Source organism: Phacochoerus africanus, chromosome 2 (assembly GCF_016906955.1).
Source record: "Phacochoerus africanus isolate WHEZ1 chromosome 2, ROS_Pafr_v1, whole genome shotgun sequence".
In the NCBI taxonomy this organism is placed as follows: Eukaryota; Metazoa; Chordata; class Mammalia; order Artiodactyla; family Suidae; genus Phacochoerus; species Phacochoerus africanus.
Window position 1 is genome coordinate 81,806,395 of NC_062545.1, and position 15,549 is coordinate 81,821,943.

Below are 15,549 nucleotides of genomic sequence, written 5' to 3' on the forward strand. Positions count from 1 at the left end.
GTAAAGTGAGTTTTTTGTTTTGGTCTTTGTATAAAGAAGGGTTTTTCCCTTTTGTTAATTACTGACTCCCAATATTTGAGAAATTATAATTTTACACATTTGTTTTGTTTTTAAAAAGCAATAGAAAGATTCCCTTCCCACTCTCCCTGCAAAGCTGGCCTCTATGTATCAAATGTAAATTTGCCTTCTAAAATATTTATGTAAATTACTTATTTTCCAATTACCTCTAAACCCACATTATTTGCATGGTAAGACATTCTGTGCTAAGTAAATACAACCAGACAGATATGAGAAATAATCAGGTTTCATCATGTTTCTCCAGGAATGTGCTGAATCTTTCGGCTCTTAATGTTAGGCTAATATATGGTTAGTCTGTGACCTACTCTTTAGAGAATAGTAGGTCAGAAGAATTAAATAGTTGTGCAGAAGAATTAAAAGTATATAGGCATAAATGTTTCTTGAGCATAAGCTGCCAGTTGCTGGGATGTGACTTTAATTATCTTTAAATGTATTTCTAGAATTCTTTGATCAGGAGCACCAGAGGTGCAATGGCTAACACATCTGACTACAGTTAACGAGTCTAGAATTCCTTGTTCAAAATACCTGAGGTTATGCAGAAATTCACCTCATATTATTGTGATATATTGGATTTGTTCACTCTCAGCAGTAATGGGGGAGGCTATGCCTTTGTGAAGATTGGGGGTATGTGGAACACCTCTGCATTTCCTTTCAGTTTGCCCATGAACTTAAAACCAAAAACGCTCTTTAAAAGTTCTTAAAAAAATACGGAGTTCCCATCACGGCTCAGTGGAAACGAATCTGACTAGGATCCATGAGGATGCAGGTTGGATCCCTGGCCTTGCTCAGTGGGTTAAGGATCCGGTGTGGCCGTGAGCTATGGTGTAGGTCACAGACGCAGCTCGGATCTGGTATGGCTGTGGCTGTGGTGTAGGCTGGCGGCTACAGCTCTTGATTCAACCCCTAGCCTGGGAACCTCCGCAGGTGCAGCCCTAAAAAGACAAAAAATAATAGAAAAGAAAAATACAGATAATATGTCCATGAAGGGCTTGTGATAGACAAGTGATGACTGAATGCCAGCCCCACCCCACATGGTTCCTTCTTGTACATGTCCTGCAGCCACGTCAGGGTGCAGTCTGTCCACTGGGTGCTGTCAACTAGGTTAAAAAGTATGTCATTGTCAAACTATTTTCAGAGAATGATGAGGAGCAGGAGGCTCTGCCATCTCTGGATAAGCCTGGCTGGTACTCCCAGGGGAATGCTGTCCACCTTTATGAACTTCTGAAGAAAATGACTGGCCAACCTGAACCCAAGGTATTTTCCACTTGAAGCAGAGTCCTTGAGGCCCACTTGCAGATAGAAACCTTTGTAAATGAAAACCACAGTTCCAGATGTGCTCAGTATACTTACCTGTGAGGGAACCATCTTCCTCTGCCTTTCTACCAACCTCCTCACCTCCCTCTTTTGCTTTAATAAGCCTTTCCCTTATTGAGGTACTGCGTCTTTATCTGTAACAGAAAAAAGCAGAGATTCCAAGTAGGAAGCCACAGACCTAGGGAATACCTGCATTAGTGTGGGAGGTACCTGAGGAGTATCATCCTGATAATTGGTCATCAAAAACATGTTTATATGTAAAATAAGCAAGAAGTGATCATATTGCAGACTAAAGACACATTAGCTTTCAACAACCTGGTCACATTGCCGATGTTGACATTGGTATGTTTTTAACAGCAGGATCCTTTCTTCTAAAAAATGTTTGCCAGGAGCCCTATGAGGAGGAGGAGTCAGTAGGTCACTGAGCTTAGCTCCACTGGCTCCCACACTGTCACAGCCCTGGGCACTCCCGATGCGGAGGCTCTAGCTCATATTCCATTACCTTGTTTTCTTATCTCTAAATTGAGAGCAGTGGACTAGAGCAGCAGGGCTTTCCTCAGAGTATCTGGGGAGTTTCCCAGTCACTTGTCCACTCCCACCCACACTTACCAGCCGATTCTCTTTCTGTTGGTCTGGTTGGGGCCCAGAAACTTTGGAAAATGGGTTGTGTTGTGCATTCCTGCTAATCTAACCGTTAGTGACAAGTTGTCTCTAGTATCCTATCAGCTCTTCAATTCCAGGGGCAGGTTTAACTATAAACATACAAGCTTCTTCCCTTCTTCAGAAAATTGAATAAATCCACTTATCGTCTGCCTTTTTTCTACCTGCAAATGAGTTGTGTAACTTCTTAAACCTGACAGCCTGTGAATCAAATAGGACAAGTTGATGGTCACCTGGGAAGTTTTCAAGGGCGTTGAAGATGTTTATGCAACTTTTACATGACTTATTCGGATGCCTGTCAAGGAGTTTTCTTCTGCCTTCTTAAGAGTGAAACACCACTCTCTTTCACAGTTCTCACCTCTCAAACAGAACTTGCTGTCTGACTTACAGGTTGTTTACTTTGGTGACAGTATGCATTCAGATATTTTCCCAGCCTCTCATTATAGTAATTGGGAGACAGTCCTCATCTTGGAAGAGCTCAGAGGAGACAGAGACGGGAAGCCTGAGGATGCAGAGCCTCTAGAGAAAAAAGGAAAATATGAGGTAAGGGTTCCCTTCAGTTCTTTCCTTCAAAGAAAACCCTTTATGTTTGACATATATTGGAAAGTGCCTGTTTGTGCCAAGAGTGATGAAATCTCTTGGCACTTATTTTGATCTTCATGCCATCTCAGCTCTATGTTGATCTCGTTGATAGTTTTTAGATAATGCCGAGAGAATGCTGTGGACCTAGCCCTCTGCTTTCATCCAGTGCTGTGGTACCACGGGTGTGTTTGGCTGTGATGAGGCGGCCAGATCCTGACTGGCTGTAGTTATACTCTCTCTTTTGCTTGGCCATGAAAGCCCTGTGCTCTCTCTTCATGGGCCTAACAGAATTAAATTGGTAGCTCCTTTAAACTTACTCCTGAGGCACCCAGAATGAACTCAGGTAAAGACTTGGGAAAAAAAGTAAAATATATTATAAATCTCAAAAGAGAAAATAGTGTATAAAAGCAAAAAGAAGAAAGGTCAGAAAATAAATTACACTTTTAAAAATTCATTCCAGGAGTTACCATCATGGCACAAAAACGAATCCGACTAGGAACCATGAGGTTACAGGTTTGATCCCTGGCCCGCTCAGTGGGTTAAGGATCCAGTGTTGCCATGAGCTGTGTGGTGTAGGTCGCAGATGTGGCTCAGATCTGGCATTGCTGTGGCTCTGGCATAGGCTGGTGGCAGCAGCTCTGATTAGACCCCTAGCCTGGGAACCTCCAAATGCTGTGGGTACAGCCCTAAAAAGACAAAAGACAAAAAATAAAATACAGATTCATTCTAGTGGAGCAGTCTAAAAGGAAGGGAAAACACAAGTCAAAAACAAATCAAAAAATAACAAAAAGAAATAAACTCTCAAGCCATGAAAAAACATTGGAGGAAACTTAAGTGCATATTACTAAGTGAAAGAAGCCAATCTGAAAAGGCTGTATACTGTATAATTCCCATATGACATTTTGGAAAAGACAGAGCTATAGGGACAGACCAGCGGGTGCCCAGGGTTCAAGGGGAAGGGGGAAAATCAGTGGAGCACAAATGTACACGCACTCGTAGTTCCTGTTGTGGTGCAATGGAAATGAATCTGACTAGTATCCATGAGGACACAGGCTCGATCCCTGGCCTCGCTCAGTGGGTCAAGGGTCCAGCATTTCCGGGAGCTGTGGTGCACGTAGCAGATGCAGCTTGGATCTGGCATTGTGTGGTTGTGGCATAGGCCAACAGCTACAGCTCCGATTCAACCTCTAGCCTGGGAACTTCCATATGCTGCACCTGCGGCCCTAAAAAGCAAATACAAACAAAGAAAAAAAACCCACAAGTGTACCACACTCATGAATACAAAATATTGATAATAAAGACAGTGTCTGGGGTGAGGTGGAGCAGGGCCAACATACCATCTGCTCTATTTATCTGTAAACGTAAAACTGCTCTAAGAAATAAAGTCTGTTTTTAAAACAGCTGCAAGTAAAGACAACAGAATGTTAGAATAAGGGAGTTGGTGTCTACACGTTTTCCACTGAATAGCATGTAGTCTTCGGTGTGACCGTGGAAGTTCTGTGGACTGAGTGAAGAAGAGGTATAAATAACCCTGCAGAAGGTGGGCCTTCTAGCTTGAGTGATTTTGGAGGAGGTTTCCACTAAAGTGAAATTTGGTTTTTCTTCGCAATGATTTGAGGATGCAGATAGAGCAATAAGCAAATGAAGAATCAGTGGGAATGTTTCCTTCAGCCTTACATTATCAGTAGCTTCGTCCTTCCCCCACAGATGCCTTTTCTCGTCATTTAGTTGTAGACCCATCATGAACAAAGAATTAGTAATTGGCTCTTAGGAAATAGTGAGTCAACAGCTTGAAGATCTTATTGCCCAAGATAGAATTGAAATAATGTTCCTTTATCATCAGACTCCTCCTCCCCACCCCACCGTTGCTCCATTGAACATGTATGTAACGTCCTTATCAGTCCCACCCACCATGGTTGAGGGACAGGATTGGGTGCATACACATACACATATTTCAGAACACTACTCAAAAACTGCATCACAACTATCAGACATAAGTAAGCACTTATTGGATTGCCAGAGATATCTTAATAAAGCCACTTATTGTTAAACAACCAGTCTGACACCATTGTCTTGTTCAGCATATACTAAGTCTTTAATTTGTGCAAGCCTCCCTATTATGAATATTAGGGACTTATAATTGAATCTTACATAGCTCCTTTTTACAGAACATATTAGTCTGCAGATAAAGGGGGTGAGGAGCTTGAATACACAGATAAAGCTTAGTTGCCTCAGGAGGGTACAAGTTAGAAAAAAAGAGTTACAAACAGGACAGGGTGGATACTTTATTGAGAAGAATTGGGGAAAATTTTTATAAAAAATGTAGAATTCAAGGTCAGCATTGAAGGGCAGGTACATTTTCAACTGATGGACATGCTAACATTCTTGGTTCAGGAAACAACGTGAATAAGTGTACAGAGATTGTAATGTACGGGCTACAGTACAGAGTGTTGACCATAAAATAGCAGATGTGTAGGTCTGTCAGCCAAAGGAACCACTCACAGTTGAATATGGAAGTAACAGGATTGATGCTTTTGCTTAGCAGCTGTGTGAAGGGTAGGTTGAGCTGAAGGGCAGGGGCTCTGTGGGAGGCTGCTTGAGCAGCCCGTACTATAGGTACTACAAACCTGAACAAGTGGTGGACCAGTGAGAAATGGGAAGAGAATGTGGCTGACGTTCTGGAGGCGCATCAGATAAGCTTGGTGCCAGTGGTAGGAACTGGGACTCAAAAAACAGGTTGTTTTAGGCGCAGCCAACAAGGAAATGTTGGGTTTTGTTCAAAGAAATATGGAGGTTACCAGAAAGAGCTGGTTTTGTGAGGAGAGAGTTGTGATTGGTTTAATGCTGAAACCCATTTCTTTGAAAATTGCTGGAGGCTGAGATTAAAGTGGTATCTGGAAGATAGGATAAGTGAGTACAATTGGAATGCCACTGTCTAAGGGAGAGAGACTAGCAAAAAAGAGAAGATAGAAACTTGGTGAGAACACTTACTCTTACAGAATGATAGCTATAAGATATAAAGGCTTAATGGAGATAAGTGCTCCTTGTGGATATATTCAAGAAATGACATGATTGTTTTAGTTAGTATTTATGTATTTTATATTTGAGAAAAAATGAATCATTAAAAACTTCAACCGCAGAATGAACGAAAATGAGCATCTGTCCATTCTGGCTGCTTTTACAAAATACCATAGATTGGCTAGCTTATAAACAGTAAACATGTATTTCTCCCAGTTCTAGAGGCTGGGAAGTCCAGGATCATGGTGGTAGCTGATCGAGAGTCTGGTGAGGCTAACTTCTTCATAGACCATCATCTTCTCCCTGAACCCTCACAAGACAGAAGGAAAAAGCTCTCTCTCCAGGGTCTTTTTTATAAGGACACTAATCCCATTCACGAGGGTTCCAGCCTCATGACCTAAGCACCTTTTAAAGCCCTCACCTCATAATTCTATCCTCTTGGGGGTTAGGATTTGAACGTATGAATTTTGGAAGGATACAAATATTTAGACAGACATCCACATTACATTGAACCAGAAACAGTAAATAGGTCTGTTTTCCTCTTTTCAAAGGAATAATATGCTGCCTAGATTCTACCACTCTGTTTGCAGAACCATTATCTGCATATAGTGTGTGCGAGATGAGTCATTTCTTCTCAGACTCATTATTTTAGAAAAAACAGTGAACTAAATAAAGTTACCCTATAGATTTCTCTTTAAACCTTGAGAAATTATATTTATATTCACCCTAAATATATACACAGAAGCATAGATATTCATAGTCCACACTGTTCTGAAATACCTTTTGGTGAAATCCAAATAGATTTTTGCTAAATAATTTCCAGACACCATCGTCTCAAAAACTTATTTTCATCTTGCTTCACAGAATGAGTTCCAGCACAAAGAGTCATGAATCTAAAGGCATATGGAACTCTTTGTTTCTCCAAAATGTCCAGGGCAAACAGTAAATAGTATAACTGCAAGACGGCATGAGAAGTACTGCATTAGGGATAAACTCAAGAGCGTGAGAAAATGGAGGGAGAGAGCTGATCCAGCCTAAGTGTGAAGAGTCAAGGAAAACATCCTGGGTGGCCTCCACATTAGGGCCCGAAGGATGAAAAAGGGGGAGTGTTTTGAAGGACTACTAAGATTTGTTTTACTTTTGATATAGTGTACCATCTGGTTCAAGTTGAAATGAAGTGCATATATTGTTTCTCTGTTTTGGTTTACTTAGTTGGGGGGGGAACTTACAGTGAAGTTGAACCCTAATTAATCAGTTTCATTATTCTGTTTCTTATTTCAGGGACCGAAGGCAAAGCCTCTGAATGCATTATCTAAAAAATGGGGCTCTTTTTTTATCGATTCAGTTTCTGGACTGGAAAATACAAAAGATTCCTTGGTTTATACATGGTCTTGTAAGAGAATCAGTGCTTACAGCACTATTGCAATCCCAAGTATTGAAACAATAGCAGGTAAGGGGGAAAATACTTAAAAAGCTTTATCTGTTACTGGATGGTAATGACCTGAAGTACTAGAATTCTTTAAAAGAAGAAAATTTTCCCATGACATGTATAGATTTGGGGGTGGGGATCACCTAGGTATGGCAGTATAGGTAATTAGGACCTACCTGTTTGCTGGAGCTGACTACCGATGCTAGACAAGTTTGTTGTAAGTCCTCCTGGATTCACAGGATAGAGAGATAGGGGACCATGATCAGGACAGCATATTAAGGAGGCCAAGTAAGGTGAACCTGACTTTGGGGGCTTCTTTTCCCCTGTTTGCTAACTCAAAAGAGGGCACCCATGGCCAAAAAACACATGAAAGGATGCTCAAATTATTAGTGAAATGTAAGTCAAAGCTATGGTGGGGTATCACCTCACACCAGTCAGAATGGCCATCATCAAAAATCTACAAACAATAAATGCTGAAGAGGGTATGGAAAAAAGGGAACCCTCCTACCCTGTTGGTGAGAATGTAAATTGATACAGCCACTATGGGGAACACCATGGAGGTTCCTTAAAAGGCTAAATAGATGATCCAGCAAACCCATTCTTGGGCATATATCCAGAGAAAACCATAATTAGAAAATGCCCCCCCCCGCCAAGTTCACCGCAGCACTATTTACAATCGCCAAGACATGAAAGCAACCTAAATGTCCATCAACAGATGAATGGATAAAGAAGATGTGGTACACATATACAATGGGATATTACTCAGCCATAAAAAAAGAAAACTGAAATAACACCACTTGCAACAAATGGATGAACCTAGAGATTATCATACAGAGTGAAGTCAGTCAGACAAAGACAAATATCCTATGATACCACTTACATGTGGAATCTAATTTAAAAAAAAAAACAATACTAAAGAACTTAAGACAACAGAAACAAACTCACAGATTTCAAAATCAATCTCAGGGTTACCATAGGGGAAACTGTGGGAGGTAGGGAGGAATTGGGAGGGTGGGAATACTATAAATGGACTACTGTATAAAATAATCAATAAGAACCTACTGTATAGCACAGGGAAATTTACTCAATAGTTTATAATAGCCTATATGGGGGAAAAAATGGATATATATATATATATATGTAACATATATAAGTGTAACTGATTCACTTTGCTGTGCACCTGAAACTAATGTGTCATTGTAAGTCAAATATACTCCAATAATTTAAAAAAAAAAAGAAGTAAAATAATAGCTAAAAAATTAAAGAAGATGTTGGAGGGGGAAGTACCCAAAGAAGTGAATGGACCTTTTCTGTAGTTTCATGAATCTACAGGGATAGAAAATGGAGGGTAGGGCCGGCCAAAGGAGGGGTGGGCCTGGTGAATTCTTCAATCTGTGTTGAGTCCCTGAAGGAAGTCACTTTAAAGTAAGGATGAATTAGAAATAGGCATTCACAGGAAATGAAGCTCAGCTTTAAATCAGCTGAATCCCAGAGGTCCCATTGTGGCTTAGCAGAAACGAATCTGACTAGTATCCATGAGGACGCAGATTCAATCCCTGCTCTCGCTCAGTGGGTTAAGGATCCGGCGTTGCCATGAGCAGTGGTGTAGGTCGCAGATGCGGCTCGGATCTGGCATTGCTGTGGCTGTGGTATAAGGCCAGCAGCTGTAGTCCAATTTGACCCCTAGCCTGGGAACCTCCATATGCTGCAGATGCAGCCCTAGAAAGACAAAGTAATAGTAATAATAATCAGCTGAATCCCTAAAGTTTGATTGAGAAGATTTTAGATTGTTAATGCCCTAAGGTACCTGGTAAAAATCAATGACGATTCTCTTTTGAGGAAAATAACATAATTCTAGGACTCAAATTATTTCTTTCTTTTTTTTTGTCTTTTTGCCTTTTCTAGGGCTGCTCCTGCGGCATATGGAGGTTCCCAGGCTAGGGATCAAATCAGAGCTGTAGCTGCTGGCCTATGCCAGAGCCACAGCAACGCGGGATCCAAGCCGAGTCTGTGACCTACACCACAGCTCACGGCAATGCCGGATCCTTAACCCACTGAACAAGGCCAGGGATCGAACCTGCAACCTCATGGTTCCTAGTCGGATTCATTAACCACTGCTCAAATTATTTCTTTTTTTTTTTTTTTTGGCCGCACCCATGGCATGTGAAGTTCCCAGACTAGAGATTGAACCCATGCCATGATTTTGGCCCGTGCCGTAGCTGCAGCAATGCCCAATCCTTAACCCACTGCACTCTACGAGAACTTCCCCAACTTATTTCAAAAAACAATTAATAGAAGGTTTTAGCACTTAATGAAAAATAACCAGGCACCCAAGAATAAGAGACTACACTAACAAAAATAACCAAGTACAGAAACAAAAGGAATGAAAAATTTGGTAGACATACAAAAACTATTTAAAAAATAGAAAATCTAAAACTGAAACATTAAAAAGATCAAAATTAAGAAGTTAATGGTTGGCTAGGCACAGGAAAAGTGAATTAATGTACTGGGAACTAGGCCAAAAGAGAATATCCAGAATGAAGCCCAAAGAGAAAAAAGCATGGAAAATACCGAAGAGGAACTAAGAGTCACAGGAGATATAATGAGAAGGAATAAGATTCTATATAATTACTAGAATCTTAGAAGATGAGAGAATAAGCCAAAAGCAGTAGCTGCCAACTTTGCAAAAACAATGAAAGGAAACAAGCCAAAGGTTTAAGAAGCCTAAAGAACTGAAACAAAATAAAAGGAAATCACAAAGTTAAATGATAAAAACAAGATAATTAAGAAATATTAAAGCAATCAGAGATTAAAGACAGCTTGATTTCAAAGGAATAAATATGGCATAGGAATGAGAGATTGACATCTGACTTCTCCCAGAAACAAAAGCAGCCAAAGACAGTGCAATGTTGTCTATAAATTGCTGGGGAAAAAATGGCTGTTGGTCTTGATGGAATTCTATACCCAGTAAAGAAATCATTAAAGGATAAAATAATAAAAGGAGTTCCCGTTGTGGCTCAGTGGTTAACGAATCTGACTAGGAACCATGAGGTTGTGAGTTCGATCCCTGGCCTCATTCAGTGGGTTAGGGATCCAGCATTGCTGTGACTGTGGTATGGGCCTCAGCTGCAGCTCCGATTGGAACCCTAGGCTGGGAACTTCCATATGCCACAGTTGTGGCCCTAAAAAGAAAGAAAAAGAAAAAAATATTATCGCTGAGAGTCAGAGGTATTCATCCTCTCTTCTCTCAAGTCAGAGCTTAATCCCAGATCCACTGTGCTTTACAGAGAAGTAGGTTTCTGCTTACTTCTTAGTTTCCTGAAGTTCCCTTCAGCATTTGGTGAAGGGCTTGGGTCCATAGTCCAGTCCTCCACCCTTCCTTTATTGCACATTCTAGCCCCTCAATTTTTGTCTCAGTAGCCTCTCAAGACTGCCAAAATCTCTTCCAGTTTTTCTGCTGCTAGTAACTGTCCCTGCCCCACCCCCAGCCAAAATTCAGGTGCCTAAAGGATAAAGCTGTGACAGAACCTTGGCTCACTTCACAGCTGCTTGTTCAGTTGTATGTCCTCGGGCCTTAGTTGCCTCTTTAGCTCTCTCTCTCTGGTGACTTCACTCTGATGTTTTTATTATACTCAGCTTTTATGGTTGTGTCAGCTCTAATTCAGAAGTGGAGGTCTACTTTTTTTGAACCTCAGATTCTACTTCCTTAAACTGGGTATATTTCCCTCAAAAGACAGATGTGAGAGGAAGTAAAGCAAGATATTTACCTGAGTTATTGGTAGGATGATGATGATGACCCTAAGATACGTATCCTTCTAAAAGGTTCATCCTCTGTGCCGGTGTCCAAATCCAGTATGTCAGTAAATGCAATAACTCACTAGTTTCCAAAAAACATTCTCATTTTATTCCATACTTTACACATAAAATTAAAGAACATATTTCCTCCTTTTAGGTACAATTTTCCTATTAAAGAAATGAACCTTGTAACTAGGAGATACCAGCTCAGAATTAAACTTTTTTTCAATTTTTATATGTCACTCTTTTTTTTCCTTTCAAAGTGACTCATTTGTAGTGAGAGTAGGGTTGTGTGATAATGGAAGTCACTGAATTACTCTAAAGTACCTAGATAAAAACTGCTCAATGGGATGCGGTTGTGAAATGGTAAGAGTCCAAAAAAGAGAATCTCCATTATTCCAGGATTTAAATATTTCTCCAGGAGTTCCTGCTATTGTGCAGCACAGGTTAAGGATCAGCGTTGTCTCTGTGGTGGCACAGTGGGGTAAGGATCCAGTGTTGCCACAGCCACTGGCATTTAATATAAAGTGTAATTTTATGTTGGTACCATTTTCAAAATACTCAGTACTACCAAATGATGTTTTACTTGTGAAATTTGTGAAGAATTACTGCCCAGTATTTGTGTGTGAAATGAATATCAGTATATGACCCAGTCTCAGCTGTGCCTCGGATTCAGTCTCTGGCTGAACTTCCATATGCTGCAGGTACAACCAAAAATGATTAAATAAATAAATAAGATAGCTAAACAGATGAAGTAGTTAATTAATTCTCCAAAACAAATGGAAAATAAGCCCCAGTCTATATTCTGGGATAATAACTCCTCCTTAAAGAAGCAGTAATGACATCAGTGTGTCCCATTTTCATCCTCCAGTTTTCTTCCTCAGCACCCTGGGAAAAAACTTGGCAGAGCCTTTGTCTTGTAACTTTTCTCAGGAGAAAATACTTAGTCGGACTCACCAGTAGTCAAACAAGCCAAACGAGTAGATTTTTTTTTTTGCAGGGAAGGAATGAGAGAGTTGGTATGACATATTTAGTTTTGATTTTATTTGAAAAATAGTGTGGTGGTCATGGCTTTAGACGTGTTGACATACTGAAGATAGAATCTTTACATAAATATTATCCTGTCAGTATCTTTTTAAAAAGTCCCAAGAGTTCTTCTCTGTGTTATTTTACATTGAACTTAACTGTTTTAAGAATGTTTGTTTCATTTTGGTTCACTTCATTTAGTCATTAGATGATATGGTTGATATTATGGTGTATTGGGTACCCAGAGATTAATAGAACACTATTGTGGTAAATAAGAATTTGGTTCTTTGTCTATCTTTCTCCTTTCTTCCAAATAGCACCCAGCAATGACTTTTCAAAAACAGATGCAGATGTCTCCCCCTTGCAGAGTCCCCAATCAATCTGGAGATCCTTGTTTCAATGGAACAGTCATCTGATGTCAGTTCGGCTATTCCAAACACAGAGTTCTTAACTATAGTAGATTTTTTCTGCTAGCCAGGAGAAAGAATAAATTTTTGTTTTAAATGAGATAGGAAATGAAAAACAAACCTGTTACTCTCCCTTTGTCTCTTAAAATCTTTTTGTATTTGTGTAATGTGTCTTTATTCATGGGTATTTCCTAGACTTGGTTCTCTATTTATATGCTAGAGGCTATTTATATAGGTATAGCTATATTTACCTTAGAAAGTACATGGAGTTCCCATCGTGGCTTAGTGGTTAATGAATCCAACTAGGAACCATGAGGTTGCAGGTTCGATCCCTGGCCTTGCTCAGCGGGTTAAGGATCTAGCACTGCCATGAGCTGTGGTGTAGGTCGCAGACTCACTCGGATCTTGTGTTGCTGTGGCTCTGGCGTCGGCCGGTGGCTACAGCTCCAATTAGACCACCTCTCCTGGGAACCTCCATATCCTAGCAAAGGCAAAAAGACAAAAGAAAGTACATAAGAAAGATAGAGACAGAGGTGGCTGGGTCAACTCTTAGCCTGTATCATTTTGGTGCCTCTGTTTTTGAAATTCGGCTTTATCAATTTGCTTTCCAATACCTTTTAATGCATAGCTCAAAATATGCTCCAGCCGATTTGAAGCAGTAAAGCAGTGAAGACCAGTGAAATTTCCTGATACTGAATTTTTTTCTTTTTATAGCATCTTAGCTTTCTCTGGCTTTGGAAAGGCAGTGTTCTTTCACCTCAGTCTTTAGCATTAGTTTTTTTCTCATAAGGATTATGTCTGGGTCTTAATGACTTTCACTGACATTTAATATAAAGTATAATTTTTATGTTAGTATCATTTTCAGAATACTCAGTACTACCAAATGATGTTTTACTTGTGAAATTTGTGAAATAAGGATTACTGCCCAGTATTTGTGTATGGAATGAATATCATTACATGACATATTATCATAATGTTTCGCTTGTAATATTTCTGGTAATGGTTCCTTGAAGAAATTTGGGAAGAAAATATCTGAAGGCTAGCTTTTGAGATATATATATATGAAGATGTCACAGTGTCCCATCATCAATAAAGTATGAGTTGTATGTTCTCCCCCCATTCCCCGTGTGTGTTTGTGTGTGTGTGTGTGTAATGCTTCTCATATGGAGAAAGTTGCCATATTGTGCATATTAGAATTCTTATTTAGCAAAGCATTCAAAGATTATTCTTACTAACTCTTATTACTAAGGGCTATGAAGATTATTAGTTTTCCTTTACCAGTTACATAATCTCGGTAAAGCCTGAGAAATATTTAGTTTTTTTTAAAATCAGATGAGTGTTCCTATTTTATGTGCTAACTTTTATGTAGAGTTATTAAAAGAATTTATTCACCAATTAGAGCTCTGAAAATAATTTGCAGTATCTCTAAATGTAATTTGAAAATATTACTGTCAATTGTATAGGGAAAGACATCTATACTCATTCTAGGTGCAACCTATCTGGGGACAAAATTATTATGAAACTCTAAAAACATTTTATTATTAATGAGTATCAAATTTTGATTTGTTTCTTTATGAAAGACCTTTTAAGATCTGCAGAGTAATCTTTTTTTTTTTTTCCAGAATTACCCCTGGACTACAAGTTTACAAGGTTCTCTTCAAACAATTCAAAAACGGCTGGTTATTATCCAAACCCTCCATTGGTATTATTAAATGATGGGATGCTGACAGCTAAATAAAGTATCTTAACTAAAAACTGAAGAACTATATATGCAGCAAATATACTGTAAAAATGTTAATTTTCAAAAAATACTGTAAAATGCTTTATAGGGACAAATTGTAAAGTGACCAAGAAATTGATGTTTTTCAATGGGTCTCCTTTCAATAGAGATCATCTTGATACCCAACAACTCCCATTAATTAAAATCTCATTATCTTAGAACCAAAAAGAATCTTATTAATATTTCCTATACCAGTAATTCTGAGATGAGAATTACTTGGGAATATATAGAGAGATATATATATACACATACATATTTACACATTTGCCTAGACCAGTGGTTCTCAGTGTGGTCCCCAAACCCCTAGCACAGCAACACCTGCAAAGTTGATGGAAACGCAGACTTGTGGGAATGGACACAGCACCCTGTGTTTTAATAATAGTGTAATTCACACTGAAGGTTAAGAACCACTGGCTAGACCATAACCTCCAGACATTGGGGATACAGATGAGCAATGAGTATTTATATTTATCCCAGGAAAATGCAGCCAGAATTAAGAATAACTCATCTACACCTGCTGTTTCAATCTATAGTCAAGAACACCAAGTCTAGTGAGATTATTTTTCCAGATTATCAAGTTTTATGCTATTTTTGTGGTTTCCAAAACAAGGAAATAGGATGTCTTCTAGACCATACAGCTGTACGGGACAGGGATGAATGAATATGCCAACAGGTTCAGCCTCCAGTGTTACCCATTAGGGTTTTTTCCTCCCTGTTAATGTTAAGTCTGTTTACTTCATTTTCATTCACCTTAAGGACAAAAATTGGTTCTTGGGGTGAAAAAAAATCTTAATGCAGCGGGTTGTGGTCCTCCATATTTTCAACCCTACTCAGTAAAACCTTATTCCTTAGTATTAACTTCTTTCATTAGGGAGAAATATAATTTACAGTTACATTTATTAATTAAATTTAATTTTTCTCATAGGGCAAGGGGGTGATAATGAAAAAAAAAGTTGAGAAAAACTGCTTTTGTGTTCTTAGTGCTATATGTAGTTATTAGTAGCTGTTTGTTAAGATGTTTGGACCTAGGTAATGTTTACAACATAAATTCCTGGCTACTCCTTATGCTGTAATTTTACTTTGTCCATTATGGACAGTATCAGAAAACATACTGGTCACTACCATTTTACTTGGATTGTAGCAGAGAATTTAGCCTATTAATGGATGCAATGGAAAGAAAAATATTTTGTTAAATTTTTAAATGCTCAGTTCTCAAATATATTGTGGGGATGAGTATCTCAGGGTAGGTAAACAGTTACTGAATTTTTTTTTTCCTTAAGTCAGTAACTTTTTTGATATCTACTAATAAATGTTAATATCTTTGAAATTGAATTCCAAAATCTCATTGGAGTATGATAAAGAGCATACTATCAAGCTTAAGGCTTAAATGAAAGATGCTGTTTCATGTATACTTTCAATAGACATTTGATTTCTTTTAAAAATAAAGTTATTTTTCCTTA

At 38.9% G+C, this 15,549-nt stretch overlaps 1 protein-coding gene across 1 annotated transcript in view; it reads left to right on the forward strand.

Moving 5' to 3' along the window:
• The window catches only part of NT5DC1 (5'-nucleotidase domain containing 1), a 136,728-nt gene extending 121,179 nt beyond the window's left edge, over window positions 1–15,549 (forward strand). Inside the window, exons 9-12 of the mRNA XM_047763032.1 lie at window positions 1,214–1,332; window positions 2,443–2,595; window positions 6,934–7,102; window positions 13,932–15,549. Coding sequence (XP_047618988.1) covers window positions 1,214–1,332; window positions 2,443–2,595; window positions 6,934–7,102; window positions 13,932–14,047 — 557 coding nt within the window. The 3' untranslated portion in view covers window positions 14,048–15,549. The remainder of the gene's footprint in view (window positions 1–1,213; window positions 1,333–2,442; window positions 2,596–6,933; window positions 7,103–13,931) is intronic.